At 41.9% G+C, this 22138-nt stretch overlaps 1 protein-coding gene across 1 annotated transcript in view; it reads right to left on the bottom strand.

Annotated features, from left to right (window-relative positions):
- LOC117740574 (potassium/sodium hyperpolarization-activated cyclic nucleotide-gated channel 1) overlaps nucleotides 1-22138 on the bottom strand; it is a 59888-nt gene that overhangs the window by 2848 nt on the left and 34902 nt on the right. Inside the window, exons 4-7 of the mRNA XM_034547059.1 lie at nucleotides 20512-20730; nucleotides 14187-14333; nucleotides 10712-10952; nucleotides 4799-4963 (exon numbers count right to left, since the gene is read on the bottom strand). Of these exons, the coding sequence (XP_034402950.1) occupies nucleotides 4799-4963; nucleotides 10712-10952; nucleotides 14187-14333; nucleotides 20512-20730 (772 nt within the window). The remainder of the gene's footprint in view (nucleotides 1-4798; nucleotides 4964-10711; nucleotides 10953-14186; nucleotides 14334-20511; nucleotides 20731-22138) is intronic.

The raw sequence follows: 22138 nt of genomic DNA, 5'->3' as shown, positions 1-22138 counted from the left end.
CTTTCAGTTTAAAGGTGTGCAAAAGATAAATTGACACTCATCAAACAATATTACAGACGTTTAGAGCCAAGTCAGTTATTTTAAGAAGAACATTTTTTCATTTCACATCTATCTTATACGCAACATTGCAGCTATAGCAACAGAGAGAGAATTTTCTGAGTGGCTGAGGAAGCCTATTGTGCTTTGGTAGAATCGGTTTATTCGTACTTTATATAATTATAATTCAAGGTAAACTCTTATGCATTACATTTCTTAGCAGCTCCGAGCTGAAGAACTTGACGAACTAACCAGCTGCCAGGCTGGAGACATTTTAGTGTTTATATAAACACAGACTTATACCTGAGTTTGATTGGTACCTAATAAACACCTCATTCTTATAAAAACACTGGCCTGCTCTGACCGTTAAAGTAGTTTGTACAGTGCTAATTTCTAGATCTCATAATAAAAAGACACTTTAAACGTTTACTATATATTTTCTAATTTAATCTAGCTTTGCCAGTACTCATTTCTGAGCATGTCTGCCAAAGTGCAGTCTTACCTGAACTATTTTTAAAACACGAGCAGAAGATTTAAACAAAAAATGGAAATCAAAATGAAAACAAACAAACAGAAACATAAACAAAACATTAACACCACTCATGGGGTAAAGAAACGTTTCATTTGTTTACATAAACAACTTTGAATTGAAACTGAAAATGTATCAGCTATGGGTCGAGTCACCATTTGAGTGCAGTATTGTGTGAGTAATTCTTCTTTTCTGGCGCAATGGAACCAATTAGTTCAATATTCAAACTTCACTAATCAATATGATCTTTAAAAAATGATAATATACAGTAAATAACCCATATCTGATGTCAAAAACATAAATGTGTAAAATTGTCTAAAAGCCAACGTCTAACACGCCAAACAAACAGATAAAAACAAGCAAAACACAAACATTATAATGCCCACAAACATCATATAACCAATGAAGGCTGGATTTGTAAAGAAAAATTAAATACACAAATTTTGAGAGGCATTCAAGGCTTTACAGAGACACATTTTTCATTCTGACTCTTAATGCAATTTGATAAATAATAATAATCATCAATAGTTTGTGATAAATTGTTCTTCACTGCAGGAAAATGTCTTCAGTTTCTTTTTGTTGAGGGTTATTGAGATAACTTATTTTAGAGAGGATACATGTTGTAAATGTGTGTGATTTAATGGAATAAATACACCTTTGCCCTCCACATGCAGTCAACATGACATTACTGTCGCTGTCTCCAAATACAGTTTGAAACTTTCCTTTGTTTAGTGTCAGAAAAGTTTACATTTTCCCCCAAATGATTTACACAAAAGACATAATTCATATTTCAAGCCAGACAATCAGAAACAAAATGTTTTATTCTATTGGTGAAAGCATGAATAAATAATGAAATGGGACTTCTGCATGTAACAAAAGGTGTGTGAGGCAATGCATTAGTAAAGTTTTTACTAATCTGCAGACATGGTTTCGTTTGTGAATTGACTTTGAACTAACGGTTCAAAGAATAAATGCAAATGTCACACCAATACAGCTGAGCATGTGTTCATAATCCAGTAAATTATTCTGTGAAAATCTCTGACAAAATAAACATGGCATGTAACACCCAATGATTTATCTTTTGTTTCATTGATTGTCTTAGTGGTTGACATTTTGAATGTGTCCATCAAAACATCTGCAGGACTGGTGTGGGTGATTTGACTTATGCGTCACTGATGCAGGAACTAAACAGTTAATGTGACCTCCAGCAAGAGGTCAGACTCTTGGAGGATGAATTTGAGACCGGATCCATTTAGCAAGCCTTTATAGGTCAATTTGTCCCTGTTCGGATATTGGAATTGGAATAAAGTGTTTACCTGATGCCTACTCGTCGGCCAGGACACTCTTGAAAACGAGATGTGCTCGTCTCAAGACGGACTCCTGGTCAAATAATTTTTAGATAGATAAAAGATAATGTCAAATGTGCAACACGTTATTGGATTCAAATACTTTTCTTCTTTTCCTTTTTAGAGCAAGACAAGCATGTAACCAAATGCAGTTCATATATAGAAACGATACAACCAGCACGGATCATGACAGAGTATCTTCCCTCGTATGAGACAAAACCCCCTTCATGGTTAGTCTGAAAGGATGGATCAAATCTGGAATCACTCTGAGAAGTGTCAGTCAGAGCGGGCAGCTTTTGTATTTTGTAACATTTGGTGTAAAGCTAACTCAGATGGTCATAAAAAGGGCAAATGTAGAATAGGACTGTTGAGGCCAAACGGCACGTTGTGAATGGGACTTCACTACAGGGCAAATAAAAGATTTTTATTTTTTTTATTTTATGCTAGCCCAAAAAATTATGCAACCTTGTCTCCTGTGAACTACGTTCAAATGCAGCGTCTTCACAATGCGTTATTGCCGTTACAATGCGAGAAGTATAGGTGGACATTGGTGGAGCACACGGGGAAGTGTGGCTGTTGGCTTCTGGATGGATTAAAGCACAAAGCTCCAAGATGGAGGTTTGTGTCCACGTATTAGAAAATCAATTGTGTTGTTTGAAAAATGTAAACATGACCACAATATTTCTCTAAACTCTACCAAGTCGTTTTTTTGCATCAGTTGTCGAGCAGATATTGCAGGATAAACACTGATGGTGACCATTTAGCAGATTTGTTTAGTGTAAACATTTACAGGTTAGTATAATTTTGTCAGATATTTTGATATAATCCAGTCATCCAGGCACCATCACGTTTCCCCCTTTAAAAACAGATTATATATGAACGTAATTCTGAGGAGAAAAGGTTGTCTCAACAGTGACAGTGTTTTTCCGATTGACTCCGAGCGGTCTTGTTCATAATCTGTTGCTCATTGCTTGTCGCTGACTGGCCTGACACTACAGTATTTCAATGTTGAGTCAACACTAGGGTTGCAAAGCAATTCAATATTGACGTGCCTGTGTCCGGCAAAATGATACACAAATACAAAGCCATGACAAAGGAAAACAACAATAACAGATAGAGAAGTAGATATAGACTGCAAGCTTTAACCACTGATATGAGACAACATTGGCTCACTGTCATTATGCAAATTCCACTCTAGTTTTATTATTCAGGTTGCTTTTGTTTTCTGGTTAATGTAACAGCAGAAAACAAAAGCACCAAACATTATGGCCTCCATTGTTGGCAGTGTGTTGTTTGTTTGATCATTTATTATGATGAGCTGCTCGGGTTCTCCGCATAGCATTTCAAAAGTGGTTTATTTTCACAAATTCCGTTTCTTCCTGCATGAGAAATAATATAGGCCGAAAAAATCCAAAAGGAGGAATGCGGAACGAGGCATTGTATAAAACATTACAAACTTAATTGTATTCACCACCAGTAACCTGTTGCCTTGCGAGCTAATATGCATTTACTTAGAGAGCATCCACCTGCAATATAAATATTAGGTTTGGTTTTTAATTGAAACAGGTAGACAAACACTAGTCAAAGTTGTACCCAAATGTCAGATATTCATAGCACACCAACAGTAGGTTTGCCACACACATTGCAGCGGTAAGGTACAGACTCTACTGTAGCGCCTCAACTACAAAGAAAACCATCATAAGAATTAATTAAACACGTGCTATTCACACCTGCCTTTTTAAGGTTTTTGACATATTGCCATTATATTTTCCAATAAACAAGGGTTGGGTTACCATATCTTAAAATATGTGTAGTAGCATCTGAAATAGTGACACAATAATGAAAATAAGCTTCAAAGTTGACTCTCTAAATCCTTCTCATCACTGAAATGTGACACCGAAATGTGCCGTTTTACTATTGTCAACTTATCCATATATCAAAAGTAAAGTAGGAGAAAAATAATATTTCAGAAAATACATATTTCTAATGCAGCAAAACAATAAGCGAAGACAAAGACATACGTTCTTCTACTTCCGTTGTAGACAACACTTTCACATTGTCCTCTACGCGTTTGATTTATCGGAGTCTTAGTCCCAATCAAAGCATGTGAGCAGACTGAACACATCTGAATAAGGAGTGGGAAGACATAAGGGTCAATGCAACCAATTATTGCCCTGTTTGTGTTCCATACATGTGCCCCTTTTTAAACTGTAACACATATACGTGTCTGAACCATTATCACTTATTCTATTTCAACTGCAATGTGCCAAGGCCAGGTTCTTCTACTGATCAGACAGGGTATAAGAAAGCTTTGTTGACGAGGAGCTGAATGAATCCCTGATGTCACCTGGCCCTGCTCTGTTTCTTTCATCAGGGTCTGGTTGATTTAGACAACTCTGATATGGGGCGGGGTGCTGCTCATACCCAGGAGTGCAGATGAGTGGAAAGAGGGCCAGACACACATGCATGTGAGGTTAGCTTCCATCCACTCGCTGACATCCAGTGAGGAGGCGGGGTCAACACCAAACCAACGAGGGGGGCGGAGTGACTCCCTCCCGGACAGCGACATGCACTGCCTTCCAGTTAATCCAACCACAGAACTCTACTTTGGTTCTTCAGAAGGATTAATGCCGGATACAACAAATTCTCTTTAATGTTATTTAAGACGAAGAAAGAGACGGAAGTAAAAAAACAACAACAACAACAACAACAAAAAACTAAAACAAGATAGCATACAGGTCATGCAGCACAAGATGGCAGACACAATGCTTTTGATGAAGAAAGAAGGCAAAACGAATACTGATAAAGACAAGACAACAAGGCACGATGACAGGCAAGAGATTCGACCAATCAGACAGGACAGGGATCAGATGTAGGCGGGTCTTACCGATGCGGTCCAATCGGTCAATGGCGACCGTTTCGAAAGCGCGCCGCATCATGGGGTACTCCTCCAGCACCTCGTTGAAATGATCAACAGAGAGGGAGAAGAGTCGACAGTAGGTGTCCGCACGCACGCTCGCCGTTCGTCTGCCCTTGGTGAGCAGACAGATCTCTGACAGAGGAGGACAAAGAGTGAGAGCAGAGAGTAAGAGGCCGCAGAGGGACATGACAGGAAACCATCCCAGCATTTGCAGTACAGATTACCATACAGATGAATCCCGAGTACAAAAAAGGGGTCCAGACGCAGAATGTGAATGTAAATAAAACGCCCATCAGCGGGTGCCGTCACTTGCATTCCACTCAGATAACTCCTCGTTCTGCAGGGAGCTCGTGGTCCCGTAACACACCGTACAGTACGTAGTCATCACCGCATCCGTTCTCAAATGTAATGGACAACTAAACGATGGCAGCATTCCTGTTCAACCACTGCAGTTTGTCCCATGCAGAGGTGTGAAATGGGAACGCGCCGCTTTGTGTGGTGTGCAGATCGATAGAGCGACACATCCAAACACTTAGAACATAGAACACATCTGGTTTCTTATTTGTGTTGAAGTATAAACTACATTTACCTATTCACACTCAATACACCTGTCTGTAATATACGCACATAGGAAAGGGACACGAATAGAGATATTATTAAAGATCTCAATACAAAATACTAAACGTATTCTACTGATGGAGTTGTCATTATCAGTGGTGGACGAAGTACTCAGAATTGTATTGTATACTTCATATACAGTGAGGTCATTTAGCCCTAGGGTAATCAACCCCAGGGTTGTGCCCTTCTAAAGGGTTATGAGATGATTAACGGGGCTGGAAATCTAATTAAAATAAATCTAATCATTGTTGTTGATTTTTTTAAATATTGGATAATTTTATAAATAAAATGACAGCACCTCAGAACTCACAGACATCTGAAATATGAAGGGGGTCCAATTAGATATCTGCTTTCCTCCAATCGGTCACAATAAAAGCAACTAGTGAAGATGTATGGAGTAAACAATACACATTTTGCCTCTGAAATGCAGTAGAGTAGAAAAAGTAGTGGAAATACTAATAAGTAAGGTATCTCAATTAAGTGCTTGAGTAAATGCACAGTAGATAATAAATCTAGATCTCTGACTAGAAATCCCTTTCTTTTAGTAGGATGCTTATTATTGCTCAGTCACTCAAGTACCAGAGAGCATTTGGATGATTGCATGAACTTGTGTTAACGGTAAAAAGCATGTTGTTGATTCATCCAAAGGCAAAAGGCACCTAAGAATTACAATGAGCAAAATATACTTTTTGATATCAATGTTCTCTGCTGCTGTAGGTGCATTCAGAGCGCCTCATCTCCTCAGTGCTTTCATGAATCAGTTACACAAGATGGAAAGTGTACAGTCATTTGGATGATTGCATGAACTTGTGTTAACGGTAAAAAGCATGTTGTTGATTCATCCAAAGGCAAAAGGCACCTAAGAATTACAATGAGCAAAATATACTTTTTGATATCAATGTTCTCTGCTGCTGTAGGTGCATTCAGAGCGCCTCATCTCCTCAGTGCTTTCATGAATCAGTTACACAAGATGGAAAGTGTACAGTCTATCCCCCCCCCCCCCCCCCCCCCGCATTCCTCCAGCCTACATGTTCTCTTCTCTTTATAAGCTTGTAAAACAGTAGCATCGACCTCCACCCACGCTCGCCCTTCTTTTCCAACCCGCCGCAAAACTTCCACCTTGAATAAATCGTTAAATGTTAACTCGTCGCGATGAGTTGGCCGCGCCGCGAGCCGCCGTGAAAATTAAGAGCACAGAGAAGTGTGCACAAAGATGTGAGAGCAACACTCTCACGCTGTGGGTGTAAATAAGGTGTTAGTGCTGTTATGGTGGAAAGAGCCTCCCTTTAAGTGAAGTGGTACCTCTGTTAACACAGGAAGAAACACAGACAAATGGAGAGAGAGAGAGAGATAAACCTGTGTCTTGTTACATTTAATTTCCCAAAGAGTGGGGAAACAGATGTAGACACAAAGGCCGATAGTGAGCAGATATCCACGAGCCTGCATGGTTACATCCAGAGGTCAAAGGGTTACTTGACAGTGGGATGTAAGGTGATGATTAGTGGGCTTTTCTTTTCACGTTAGAGCCCGGCTAGCTGTTTCCTCCTGCTTCTAGTCTTTATGCTGAACTAACAAGTTATATCTTCTCGCCGAACCTTAACGAGGAGAATGAGGGTGTTTCTAAAAGTGTCATTGACGGTAAACACATCAAATGTAACAAAGAAGACAGCAAACAATAACCACTATTTTATTCTTTGTCGCCAGACTTCCTTCACAATCACACCGTTGTTTTTATACGTCAGCTTTGTGTAACACTGTCTGGGACAAAGTCTTCGTTCTGTTGTATAGTCGACAAACATAGGATGCATTTAGTTACGTCTCTTATTTGTTTATTATCCAAAGACATTACGATATCGGGAAATGGAACCACAGGCCAAAGTGGCGGTGCGCTTCATTTATGTTCCGCTTATTCTCAGAAGGACCGCGTGGAAGCTCGCTCCGCTTCTTGTCCGGTAGCCACGCCTCCCCACAACTGAATTGCATAATGAAGCAAGCAAAAGTGAAGAGAAAAGAATATTTTGCTCCTTCTCCCAGTTTTCTTATGTTGGAGTAGCGCTTTCAAACTGTACTAATTCCTTTTGTCAGACTGCAATGAACTCCAGTTCAGTCTGTATTTTTAGACCGCCCTTATGTTCACTGTTTTACCACGAGTATATCAATTAATTATACTTCAAATTGTTCAGCTACACTACTGCCATCTCTCCAGACACAAACATCCATGTGTGCGTATTCGTGGGCTTGCTTATGATTTACTAAAGTAGTCAACTAGCCTCTCTTACTCAAGTAATGTTGATGACTACTTGTACTTGATCCATGTATATACTTATACATTAACAGCCGTTAAGCACAACTTTTGGAGTAGACAAATATTAAAAAACTCTTTCTCAGGGACGTATTCGCAATGTCACCTGAAAGACCTTTGTGTGTGTACATGTGAATTTCGCGGAGCGTGTGTGTGTGTGTGTGAGAGAGTAAGGCATGGCCCTGTTAACACTTCACATGATGCAGTTTGACACGTATCCGTCACCTAGCAACAAAACATCCCAGTTGACCCCAGGAGCATTCGTGGAAAAATTTGCCATCACTTCACGTGTCACATACTCCCATGGCAACCGCCTCCCCTTACCCTTCTCCTGACACGGATGCGACCGAGGAGAGAGGGAGTCCCATAAGACATTTAAGCCCAATAGGGAGATCCGCGCACTGCGTCTGTCAATGAGTACGAACATTACACTCGACGAGTCCATCAGCCTCACAGTGACTATCCCATTCACAGAGGTCCAGGAGTGATTACTATGATACCTTTGCAGCACGCAGGCGTGGCATTGACCGTGGCAGGAGGTGCTTTGTGACCTGCTGTCCTCATAGATGTCCAGCTCATTACTATGCTAATAGTTTTTTCCCGAGGCCGAGCCCGGTTCTGTTACTCGCTCTGCCTCCCTCTGGGTCCGTCTCAGTCCCCCCCCCCCACTGATTTCTCATTCCAGCCACGGTTTGGCCTGCTTGTAACGGGAGTGTGAATCACCGCAGAAAAAGGGGAAAGAGTGAGGTGCCCGGTACAGCCAGCTGCTCCCAAACTCTGGGTTCATCGACTAATGCCATGCAAACGGGTGAGAATACCAGCTGGGCTGAAGGCAACAGCAGGTGGGCCGGCAACAGACAGAACACAGCAAAGAGAACAGCGCGCCCTTTATTATTATGACAGATACAACACATATCTTTTGACGAAACGATTAGATGGGAACATCGACTGTATGTTCTCTGTATGTACTGTATGTATTTTTTCTCTTTTCATTGACCTGCTTTTAGATGCTGATGCTTCACAGTAATTTCTCCTTCAGCTTCCTGCACTACTTATTGCACCTAAAGTACCAACTCCTTTGTATTCGGCGGAATCAATCTGGAGGGTTATTTGTGAGTCTCAGAGAGAGACAGAGAGAGAGAGAGAGAGAGAGTTAGAGAGAGAGAGAGAGCACCAGACAGCAAGCACACCAACATTTAGAGTGAATACTTGTGTGGTGCAAAATAATCTTCAAAAGGTTTTAGAGAGCTTGAGTAAGATAATCTAAAAAGAATCTGCCTCAACACATTTCCTGTAGTTAAAGATTTGGTCTCCAGAGATCAATTTACAGGCAAGCAGTTTGTTGAGACTCCTTCTCGTGAAAACGTCTCCCTTTTTTAACTACATGCTGACTCGATAACTCAACCAATCAATTAGTCAAAACAGTCTGCAACTATTAATTGATAAATCGTTGATATCCAAGCTAAATTGCCAAACATTTGCGGTTTTTCTTTGCGTTGTATTATGGTAAACTAAAGTAAATGAGCTGAGCAAACAACATTTGGGTGCCTTTCACTCGGATCTGAGATGTCGTGGACTAAAAATGGTTTATCAGTTGAGTGAGAAAAGGATCTGCAGATGAATTGATAACAAATAGAATATCTTTCGGTGCTGAGCAGGTAGCTTACAGAGAGTTCTCTGCAGAGCAAGTATCGTTGTGATACCAACGATCTTTATGATTGAACTGATGTTAGCGAGCGTCCGACCATCAAAGTATAGCATTGCCCACCACTTACAACTACCACTATTACTTTCCATCATCTAGCTGGAAACAGCGGTCAGTTAAGCCGCTGCGGTTTCTTTGTTATAATCTGAAATAGTTTGATAACTGCCCTCCCCGCTCACTGCCATTAGCATCAGTCAGAGCATTTCATCTTACTTTCTTAATCAAGATCTTCTTGTTGCCACAATGCTCCTTTAGCAGAACATATCTCGCGCCGCAGCCCCGGAGGATTAGCTGTTTGAACTGCTCTGCCACCGCCACATATCTTACCGTATGACATGTCCGCTCTTTGCAGGAGTTAAAAAAACTCGCTCTCCTCTGGCAATCCCATATATACTGAGAAGCAAGTAGCTTTGCACACTTAGTGGCATGACAGCAATCCTGTGGTTTGAACAGGCAGGGGAAAAAAGACGACTCGTTTCTTTTTTGGATTCGCTGCCTTCCTTTGCTCGCCTGAGACGTGAACGGCAGGCAGGCAGCAAGACACACCAAAGAGAAAGTATTCTTAGACTCCTCAGCCTGCTTCCATAGTGGGGATGAACTCACCAGATAAAATATGCAAGATCCTCAAAAATAGGAAACTTTACTTTGCTTTCTCACATTGACAAAATCCACACGGCAGATATTGTCGTGTTTGAGTGGACGACGTGCATTGAAGTTACATCTGACGTTTAAAAAATTGATGATAACTGTAATGTTTTGGAGAAGGGAATAAAGACTTGTGCCAAGAGAAAGAGAGAGGAAGACAGAAAACAGGACGAGGGAATAGCGCTTGATTTTTTTCACTGGCTGCTCTTGTTAGCGCCAAGAATATGTAGCAGGAACTTATGGAGGGGGAGAAGAGTTCATGCATATGTGTGTATGGGATGGTGAGGGCGGGGGAGGACCCTGTGTGTGTCCTAAGGGAAGCCTGATCCACGCCTTGGCCTACTCCAACAACCAGATGAGTGGTTACGTAACTGCAGAATCTGACTAACGTCCAACACTGGTTAATGAGAATCTACAGCTACAATAACTTAGAACAGCATTAAAAGCAAGACCTCAGGCAGGAATCATGTCTCAATAAATAACCGCATGAGCATACTGTGGGAATACATGCGTGACTGGAGTTCTTGCGTGACAGTACCCACATATATATTTAATTAACGTCTGTGTCTCCATGTGGAAATCTATAAATTATCGCATTTTTCGTTCTAACCTCCAAAGTAGGATCCATCAGTCAGCTTCATCTCCTTGCTGAACTTGGTGATGACGCTTGCCACACCATGCTGAATAAAGTACATCTTCTTCCCGACAGTGCCCTCTCGGATAATGTAGTCGTTGGGTTGAAAGACCTCAAACTTCAACTTGCTCAGCATCCCCGTCACAAAGTTGGGGTCCGCGTTGGCGAACAAAGGCATGGTGGCCACAAGCTTGCGGCAATTGAAGTTGACAATTTCCTGGTGGAGAAAAAAAAAAGAAAGAAAGTAGTGGTCAAACAAATGAGATCAGGCCATTAGAAATTCATGAGTTTCCACCTACAACTTGAAAAATGAGCATCGGTTGGGTCGTCTGACACATCGCCACAAATCTTTAATTTTCTGCTGCTTTTTTTCTGCCTGCATAAATGATTTGGACTGCTTTATCCCTAATACTTCTAAAGCACTTCCCATCACTCCTGAGAAGAAACTCGTTGGCACACGAGTCAGACCCTGATGAGTTTGCCCTCTGGTGCCGGCTGCCGGCCATCTCTCTGGTTTCATCCTGTCCCCACGGGCCCAGCAGGAGATTAGGAGCTTGTTGTCTGTTTACCCATACATCTCTGTTGCCGTGCGGATGGAAAGCCGGTGCACTTGGCATCTGCGTTGGTGTGTTGTTGTTGACTACCCCCCCCCCCCCCCCCCCCCCTCGTGAGGGATAACTCTTCTCCAGTGACAACGGGACATTGACAGAGAGATAACCAATTTCTGGGACGGTCGCAAAGAGATGTAAGCTCAGCCTCAAATGCCGGTGTCAGCTAATGCCACGGGGCTCTGACCTCAATCATGCACCAGAACTAATGAATTAGATAGTAAGCAATTTTCATGCCTAGCCAGGAGTCCTCTTGGGGAAACAATCTTTGGCTATATCTATTTAAAGATTTGTCATATGGCAGAGAATAATAGACGAGGTTGATTTACTGAGTGAACTTAACATCAACAAACTAGTTTAGGTTTCTTGGAAAGATTTTATAGACACAGTAAAACAAAAATATATAATTTAAAAAAAGCATTTTAAATAGATTTGACTATTTTTCATAGCTGCACACTCAGATGATTAAGTGAAGGCTTTCCTTTAAGCACCAGTACCTTTGACCTACACATCAAACCCAAAGCTATTGTATCCACTGAAAAATAGCTGTCATGTGAATTCCAGGTGGCCAGAATAGCTTGAGCAGCCTCAATCTGGCACACCTGGTTGGCAGACTCTCGACAGACTTGTGATAAATGATGTACCAGAATCAGCTAGAGTACACTTGGGCTGATTTCATGGCCCTCGTTCGGCCCAAAACGAGTTTGAGTGCTGCTAAGTGGAGCTGATTCTGATCCCAAATTGACCTATAAGTCAACACCCCCAAAAATTGTGCTGGACACTCAGTGGCAATCAGCTCGACTCAGCTACCAGTCAGAGTCCGCCCCCCCTGGAATGGCTCTGCCATGGAGTTGCATTGATTGATTCCTGGCTGCTCAACGGTTAGGAGCTGTGGACGGTGCAGAGAATAAAAAACAAAGCACACTGCTCCCTTCCTTTATCTCTCAAAACAAAACTTTATTGCAGAGGCCGAGTAGGCCTCGCAGAGAAGGTGACATTAGTTGTAGCGACTGACAAAACCAGCTTTATCTAACGGAGGAAGCTATAATTTATTGCTGTCTGTGAAGTGTACAGCTGCTCTTAGTCTGATATGATTCAGATAGGAGTTGGCAAAAGCAAGCTCATTTAGGAAAGTGGCATGGGCATTCGCATGAAGGGCGGCATTACTCATCTAGCTTTTTAAAAGGCTAGTCAAAGAGCAGAAGGGGTGAGGGGTGGGATGCAGGTGGGTAACTAAATACTAAATGATCGAGGTAGAACCCGGCAGTAGGATGGATGCAGCATTCAGCCATCTTTGCTGACTTTGTTTCACTCACTATATTGTTCCGACACATTCTGGGTTTCTGTTTATATTAAAATTCTTGTACAAAAGTAGACAATAACACATGGCTCCTACCACAGTAATAATAGTGGACATATTACTCAATCAAACCTCGAGTGACCTAATTCTCTGATGGATGATCAGATTTTCATTTCTAGAGATCATCAATAAACAGGTCGCATATTTTTCATGAAGGGGGAAAATAATCCATTGCACTCCATAGAGTTAGTAGTAGAGTAGCAGCAAAAAGAGTGAGACAATAAAGTAGACTGGAGCTAGAAAACATAGAGGAAAGGTATTAAAGCTGCAGGATCCTGAATCAGAAAACACAACACAAGACAAATCAGATCTTTACGTTCACAATGTTGCAATTTGAGTCTGACTGGTCATACAGAAAAGACAGGGCTCTCGTATTGGAAAATAATATTGTGAGTGGAGAAAACAAGCCACACAGAAAACACTTTTTCTGAATGAGTTGAAATAATCCATAAGAGTTTTAGGAACAGTTATTCACTGAAATGGTAACGTAAACTCGAATATGTGCCCGGTTTCGCTCTGCCGTTTGTTTGTACGCGTCTGTTTGTTTGTACCCGTCTGTTTGTTTGTACCCGTCTGTCCCATGGGCATATAGCTTTCATTGTGCCACACTGTCTCTGTGCAGATTTTAACTTGACTTGCTTTGCACGGCGGACTAAAGCCTGTGGGGTTTTCTGTGTAGTAAGTCATACCTCCCCACGAGTGTCTGGGATCGTGCAGCAGCTCCCCACAACCCCCGCACGGTGACTTAATGGGGCTACATGAAAGATGGTCACGATCCCTGTAGCTTGCTTTGCTTTTTAGTGCTCTCCTCACCCATCCACCTTTGCTTAATTACCCGCGTAATCTGCTGCTATGAGGAGGTCAGCCAGGGACTTCAAAAATTGTTCACCGACTCCACGATAATCTTCAATATTCCTTGTCAACTCCTCTCTTTGTGAATCATTTATCGTACACTTGATCATCAGGCTGTGTGGCTGTGTATCTGTGCTACTCTGACGACTTTATGATTTTATACAAAACAAACAGCTCTGGAGCTCAGGTTGTTTACTGGAATTGAGGTAACGTTTCTGTGCAAATTATTGTCATATCTCTGATGGTTGCTCAGTCCGGGTTCACCCAGGATGCTGAGGAGAATCCGCTGTGCCGTTTTTCTCCTTTGAGATGATAAGAAGAGATGACAAGTGTTGGTATTTCAGTTTCAGGTGCTGCACACTTGAAGGTACCAAATGAAGATTCACTCTTCATCTTGAGGGAATAAACTCATTCATGTTCCCAAAACTAAAACCACTGTGTGACAGCTTACCTGTCAAGAACCTTTCTTTTTTCTTTTTTCTGGGGGATTTGAGATGTTTTTTTTTACTTTCTCACCTGCTCCAAAAATAAACCTTCAAATGAACACTCTCCAAAAGGCGCATAAATGTTGCTAAGTGAAAGAACCAGCGCTTCCATTCAGTTTAGGGTCTTAAGAGAGAAGTCGCCTCACCTCTTTGAGAGGGTCGTTGAGTTCACTCAGGATGTTGTCCTCGTCAAAGATTTTGCCTTGGTAGCGATGCTCGTAGTAGTCGTGGATTTTCTGCCGCATGTCTGCTGGAAGCTTGTGGAAGGACATGTATTGCTCCACTTGCTTGTACTGGGAAGACAAAGAAAGCAGATGATCATCAGTTTGCTGCATGTGTACGCACACCCGCTAGATTAATGTGCACCTTGAATAAACACACAACGCTCTTCAACAGGGTGGTCTTCACAGAGTGTGTATTTGTGTCTCTGTATTGAGGACAAGCCACGCTCTCACACAGTCACAGTGCCATGTCCTGGTTCTGTGTGTGTGTGTGTGTGTGTGTGTGTGTGTGTGTGTGGCAGGTGGTGAAGGAAAGTAGGAACAAGTACAGGCCCGCGGCTGTGTCAGACCAAGGTAGCAGTTCCGATTATCTCACCCATGCAGGAAGCCCAGTCCGAATGGGCAACCGAGCTATGATCTAATGTGAACGAGCAAGGTAGACCTGATATCCTGGAGAGATTTAGAGGCTGCATGACAACGAACCAGATGGCACAGATTGCATGACTGATAATTATTCGAATGATATCGCTCGAATATTTCGTTGTGATTTCTTTAATTTCCAGAGCCGAGTACAGTTTGGATTTTAGCGTCGGCCAAGTTGACGCCAAAGAGCTTCTCTCTCTCTTGTCTGTTAGACTGTTGTATCTCCTGTATAAGTTAACATGTAAGGTACGGTACTTTGAAACGGTTTTGTGTATGTCCTATAAGATAAATAAGAGCTATTTACAGCTAGTACTAATAGCAACAATAATTTAATGATTTAGGCTAAATTAACAGTTATTTGCTTGTCAGATTTTACTACTATTAAATACATAGAAATGCAACTAACATCTAAGTTAGGGTATTGTTCCTGTAAATTCAATCACTGGTTAAATATCTGGTTAAATACTTACTAGTTGTGCACTACATGCAATTTTTGTACCAAGCACAAGCATTTCAGTTGGGAGATGTGATGGGGATTTGAAATGAAAACACAATGCTATTAAAACCATTGCTGTTATTATTATTACTCTCTGACTGAGGGGTGGAGGATGAAGGATGGATGAAATGGAAAGGCTAAAACCATTTAGTGGCCTCCCTATCAGAAAGCCAGATGGCCTGCGACTTTTTATTTTCCCTTTCTTACTGCTCACGCATGGCTGGACGCAGGACTTTTCCATTTGTGCAATACTGCCATTAATGAGTTGTGGGAACTGTCCTGTTCGTGGTCATTCATTCCATCCTAGTGGGAGTTCACATTATATCTGCATTAACCTGAAGGCATATATTGACCCAAAGAAGACGGAAAAAGAGAGAATACTTGGAGCTAATCTATTTTGATCAGTCGCTTTCCTCACACAGGGCCGGGGTTGTGAAAACAATCTTCCCAGACAGTCCAAGGCCCTGACACCTGAAAATAAACACCGTCTCCCACACTGCCTCTGGGAATCACAATAGAACAGTGGGTGAGAGCCAAAAGTAGCTGTGTGGTTGGGAGTCTAGTCCAGTGGCGGGCTCTAATGATGCAAACACGGCCCACAAAATGACATTTCTCAGCAAGAGAGAAGACACTTCAGTCACAATGCCTCCTTCATTAACTCTTATTGCTGCAGTAGAAAGACGACACCGACACTGATATTGTGATTGAGTTTATGGTCATAGCTGGAGAGTGTTATTCAGGCACTGAGCGTGACATGACGTCCCCGATACTTCAGGGGCGATATGTGGCCTCCAGCTTTAGGCCTTGTTGTCATAATGACGACTTAATTCGTAATGTTATTGGTTAATTAGCCAGTTATACTTTCTCGTGGAGCAATTTAGATCAATTCTGACTACATTCCTCCTCATCCATGTCTCTCTTTCTCTCTCTAAAGATAGTCAGTCCTACGTTTACATGGGGATGAACACTTTGCTACTAAATTAACCCACTTCTGTTCTTGCCGGTGGCATCTGTTGTCTGGAAAAAAATACCCCATAAAAAGGTTTTCATGTACTGTAAGACTCTGCTGCTGTTGAATGTGTTCTAAGATGGGAAAGTTTCTGCTGTTTGCATGTGCTCAAATGGATCGTCCACAAATGGATTCGATACCCGTTTGTCACCTAGAGGCGGAAACAATCAAATGTGTTGCCTTTGTCTTTGAGGGAATACACAGATTATATAAACACACTATAACGTGTTAATTAGTGATCTTTAAAAGGTGGGCGGATTGTTTTACCTTTAGACAGAGCCAGGCTACTTCTTTGTCTTTATGCTAAGTTAAGCTAACATCTCCTGCTGTAGCTTCATATTTAAAGCACGGACATGAGAGTGATATCAATCTTTTTTTTTTTTTCTCATCTAATTCTCGGCAAGACAACATCTTAAATTATTCTTTATGGCACCCAAGTAGATAAGGTGGGTTTACTTCACACTCTTAACCCCAGTATGTGAATGAAGCACAGATTATATACGTCTTAAAGCTGCTGGATAACACACAGCTGTGTGATGGCGTACAGTGATTCAGCAGCAGGGCATCTCAGCAGGCACGTCTCGAGACCATGCATGTTTCACACCGTCATTTCCTTTCTGCCCCTCCTGCTCTCTTCCTCTACATCGTTCCCCTAATCGGTTCCCTTCCATCTCTCCAAATGATGGCCTTGGCATGACAAAAAGCCTTTTTGTAATTTAAGTAAAACCCATCTTCAAGAAGGATTTCTTTTTTTTTTCTCTTCCCTCCTCATCTTCTCATAAACATCCTCTGTCCTTAGCCAACATCTAACCTCACACCAACCTCCATCTCTCCATGTCCCCCCCCCCCCCCCCCCCCCCCCCGGCTGTGACAGTTGATAGATGTAATGACAACAGGCTGAGCACCCTGAACCCATCCCTGCTGCTCCTCAGCCTGCTCCATTGATATGCACAGCCATGCAGCAAATATGCCCTAGCTGGACCCGGCTGCACACTGGGGCTCTGTTACCACATACATGGCATTTACAGCCTTAACGTTGTCAGTTCGATGCCCAGAGGGATGTGGAAAAGGCCTTAAATGGAATGAAGATTAAGCAGATTTGCTGTGAAGCAGATGTACATCATATACTGAGCAAGACACATGTCACTTATTCCAACAGCGACTGCGAATGGCTGACTTGTTTGCTGTGGGCGACCCTCTGTTGTGAGCTGTATGCTGTGACATCTGCGTATCTGGCCATGATCAATCATATAACTGTTTTGTTTTATGTGTTATGTTTTTTTTCTTCAATTCAAGCTTATGTAAAAAAAAAAAAATAGCTCCATGCTGTGTTTTTTTTTGTACTTATTATTATCTCCGCCAGGAGGATCACGCGAGTGAGTAAGTGAGTGTGCACCTCTGTGTCTGTCAGTTATGAAAAAGAAAGAAAGAAATTTACACTTTTATTGCTCCCCGTGGGGAAATTCTTCTCTGCATTTGAGCCATCCTTAGTAATTAAGGAGCAGAGGGCTGCAGTGAAGCACCCGGGGAGCAACTGGGGGTTCAGTGTCTTGCTCAAGGACACTTCAACATGCAACTAAGGGGAGAGCGGGGAATCGAATCGGCTACTTCGTGGCTACGGGATGACAACCCCCAAATGGCTGCATGCTCAAGGACTTCGGATTGGTTGCGGTGACTTTTACTTTCTCAAATCACCTTTTATTGCCTGTTTTATATGACCATTGCCTGCCTGCTGACTCCTCACTCACATCTCACTACTCTCATTGGTTACATACGTCACTGGTTGTCAGTTGGCTTGTATTGCTTTGCATGGTGGATGGCTAACTGCAAACATCACTACCAGTACACACACTGCTGACCTCACTTCCATAGATTAAGATGGTGTATTTGGCTAACTGCTTACTACTAACCGCTAACAGCCTCTCCGCAACCCAGCAGCTGCTACTCTGGCAGACAGTTTAGTGACTTAAATGGAGTTTTTGGCAAGATTATATGACGTCTTTTATACAACACCTTCGAGCCTATTGCCTACATTTCTAGTTCGGATCTGTTATCAGTTCTATTGTCATTTAAAACCTGAATTAATGGCAGGACCTGGTGATTATCTTTCTTTTTCTCAATCTATTAGAGGATGAAGGAACTTAATACTTAGCATCCATAATCCCACTCAGGTTAACTTCTTGAGAATGATTTTAACTAGATTTGGCCTCTTTTCCACACATTTTCTTTTTTCTAAATATGAGCCGTGGGTGGCTTTGTACCATAATGATACTGCAGCAATTGGGATTGTAATTTAAATAAAGGCAGCAAAGCTTGTAGTCCTAATGATGAATTTTAAGTGCCATGTATAACAACACTGCAACACTGCACCAAAAACCACAGACCAACCACAGAGGGGTTGTTTCTCCAGATTCCACATTGATCATGGAAGTGGCTGGCAAGGTCAGGACAGTGTTTAAGAATGAGTTGATAACAGCTAAATGCTTTTATGTGCAAGGTGTAAATTAATAAACTGGTATTTTAGCATGTCTTGGTACAGTCAGAGCCAAGGTGACTCTGTCGAGTCGATGCTCTGATAAGAATCATGGCAACAACCTCCAGCTGGATAATTGAAGTGTACCTTGTGCATCAGTCCCGTCCTGCCTAAGTGTTTGTCTGTGAATATGCTCACATAAATGTAGCCGGGCTGCTACTAAGAGCTTCGATTCTCTGTCCGAACCCGATTGGGCCTGACAAATGTGTTCCTGACAGCAGTTGCCCAACTCCTGCTTCTCATTAATGAGGAGAATGTCATACAATGTCCATTTAGTATATATGGTAATGGAACATTACGGTCGTGGAGCTGTGCTGAACATTCGGTATAGGGGAATGTGCAAATGTTAGATACAGCACTGAAAAGATATTTAGTGTAGCGCTTCATTCATATTGTTGACATCCAAATTAGTGTTTAATAACTTCAAGAAACATTGCATGCAATAGTCCATCTTACACCTTCTCTTCCCCTCTCTATCAGTCTCTCAAACACACATACAGCAAGTCAAAATGTTGTTATCTAATATTACATATATATATATATATATATATATATATATATATATATATATATATATATAATCTACATATTCTACTTCAATCCATACTTGTTGGCATTGAGCCTTTCAAGAATAAAAAAAACTGAAGATTCATTTGAAAACCGATTAGTTGATTGGAAATCGTTTCCTATTTTTTAATTTATTCATTTAACATTTACTCAAATGTGAGGATTTGCTGATTTTCTTTGTCACATATTACACAATTAGTAGATTAATCTACAATCAAATCAATTGTCAGTTGCAGCCCTAATTTGCTGATTACATTCCCAATAAATCACTGGTATACAATTGTAAAAAGGTTTCCAAGTTTCATTTATCAAATCTTTTTGTTCAACAAACAGTCCAAAACTCAAAGATGTGCTACCACACAAAATAGAAAAACAGCAAATCCCAAAAAGTGAAGAGAACAAGAATCTATGTGTAAATGTAACTACGACTAAAGATCATTCACCATTTGTGTCTATTGCTCTTTCACTTAAATAAAATACAGTTTCAATTGACAAACCATCTATATGTGATTACATCATCTATGTGACGACATACATTAAAGATCAACTCTTCATTTTAATCATAACTATGTCCTTAAGAGGATCATGCCGTACAAAAGAGGACCGTAATCCCCTGCACGACTATATTGTAAATATGTACATGCAATTCTGCCAGCGCAGACAAAGTTTGGGAGTTAAAGTCAGGACCTTGCGTGCGAGCACAGATCACAGTCATGGCCATGTGGTCTGAGATCTGCCCAGGCCCCTCAGCGGGATCACAGATGGTGGCTCGGCTGAACTGCTCGATAATCACCTTCCACGCAAAGAAATAATTAAATATCTAGTCTAAAAACTGATGTAAGAGGGACTGAAATGAAACGGAAGAGTAAAACGTGTTCACTGGCAGCAGACAGACAACGAGGTGGCTGCTCATGTCACAGACCTCCTCACCCTGTTGACCTTTTGTGATCTGCTCGGGGAAATAAAATCCTCTTTCCTAGTCATCGCCCCAAATATTATGATCTGTGAGAGCTCTCAGAGCGGGGGCCACTGAGAGAAGGCCTAATTTAGTTAAGCCTAGCTCCAATGAGCAGGATTTTATTCAGTCGGGAAGAGCAAAACCCGGAGATTAATATTTAAGACCGTCCCACTGGTTATTAGCATTACGTACATTATTTAAATCACGTAAACATGATGTTCTCCATCATCTCAGGTGTTTGGTATTATACTGTGTGGTGCTTACCTTCTCTTGGTATTGCCTTCGTGAGGAATCCAGAGATTGAATTAGAGCTGTAGCGTGGCCCACGAACATGGCGTAGCACGTGGCTCCTACAATCATACTCAGCATGGTGATCCACAGGTCAGACATGCTGACGGGTGCCCGGGCACCATACCCGATGCACAGCATGTGGCTCATGGCTTTGAAGAGGGCATAGGAGTACTGCTTACCCCAGGACACGTTCTGCAGGGGCAAAGAGAGAGGGGGGGGGAGGGAGTTACTGCAAGGCAAGGTAGGGTAGGAAGGCCCTCCAGCAGGCGGAATATGAAGACAGGCTTTCCTTTGATGGATCACTGAATCCCTCCCATAATAATCTGCCAACATACTCTTCATGCCTCACAGCCTAATGCCCTCACTGAGGGCCTGACCTTTCTACCTCACTCTTTTTCTGTCCACTCTTTCACTCTGTATTTTAACACTTTCAAGCACCTTCTCTGCTTGGACCTACCTGGTTGGTTATTCATTTTCCAAGGGGGAGCAACACAGCTCATGTTTGCAATTACTGAACAAAAATCCCAAACTTGCATTATCTCCAAAAGCCGGGGGCCCTTTCTTCCTCTCTCGGGTTTGATTTGTGTTGCAATGGGATTCAGTGTGTTGGAGGCAGGGGAACAGAACACACACACATGCGGCCAACAGTCATGTAACATATTATCAGCTTTAGTGTATATAGGGGTCTTCCTATAGGGGTCTTCCAACAGATGGTGAGGGAATACGCTTCCGATTGTTTGTCAGATCATCGAACAGCATTCGAAAACCTCTCTTTTATCTTCTTTCCACGACTACTTCTGTCACTTTTCAAACGCACAAACGTGTGAACAAGTGAGCAGTTCAGAGCAGCTTTTGGTGTTGACGTGTTCGGATTATGTGTCGTACGAACTGGTTGGTTTCTAGCACACTCTGTCCTACAAAGGGCTCTGAGGTAGGACCCCTTAGTGCACCTGGCCCTAGACCAACTTTATAATCCACATCAGAGAGTATCACTATAAAATACCTGAACATGTACTACCTTTACCGTTGCATTCCATATTTCTTTCAGCCTCAGGAAAAGTCATGTCTTCTGTATTTTGACGCCTCGTTATTCCAGTACATGTCAAATGTGAGCCCATCGAGGCTACGTGTGTGAAACCCAGTAAGTTCCTATCTGGAGACAAATGCGACAGCTCTCCCGCCTCGTAGCCACCACCGAGTAGCCGACTCCTCCAATAGCTTCACCTCCTGTGAACAAGAGAGTCTGAGAAAGCGCTCCATATGGAATATCTTTCTCACCCAGAAAAGAATAGCCAATGAAAGAAAAACAAAACCTCCAGAAAATGTATTTAATCTCTTTAAACGTATTTTTTTCCCCTGGCTGACATAGTTGCACATGCCACAGAGTCATATCGCACATCCCATTATGTTCACATGCCTCCTTTTGCCTCTCCACTCTGCTCTCAACTCCTCGCAGTTCATCAACTGGGATTGATTGAGATTAAATGAGTAGATTCCCAGCTAATCATGGGCCCTGGATGACTCACCAATTCACATCTCCAAGCTGATTAGTTTATTCTTTCAGAGATTGATTAGAAACTGTCTGGTAGTTACACTTGCC

Source organism: Cyclopterus lumpus, chromosome 12, assembly GCF_009769545.1.
Source record: "Cyclopterus lumpus isolate fCycLum1 chromosome 12, fCycLum1.pri, whole genome shotgun sequence".
Taxonomy (NCBI): Eukaryota; Metazoa; Chordata; class Actinopteri; order Perciformes; family Cyclopteridae; genus Cyclopterus; species Cyclopterus lumpus.
This window is presented reverse-complemented; position numbering and strand designations above follow the sequence as displayed.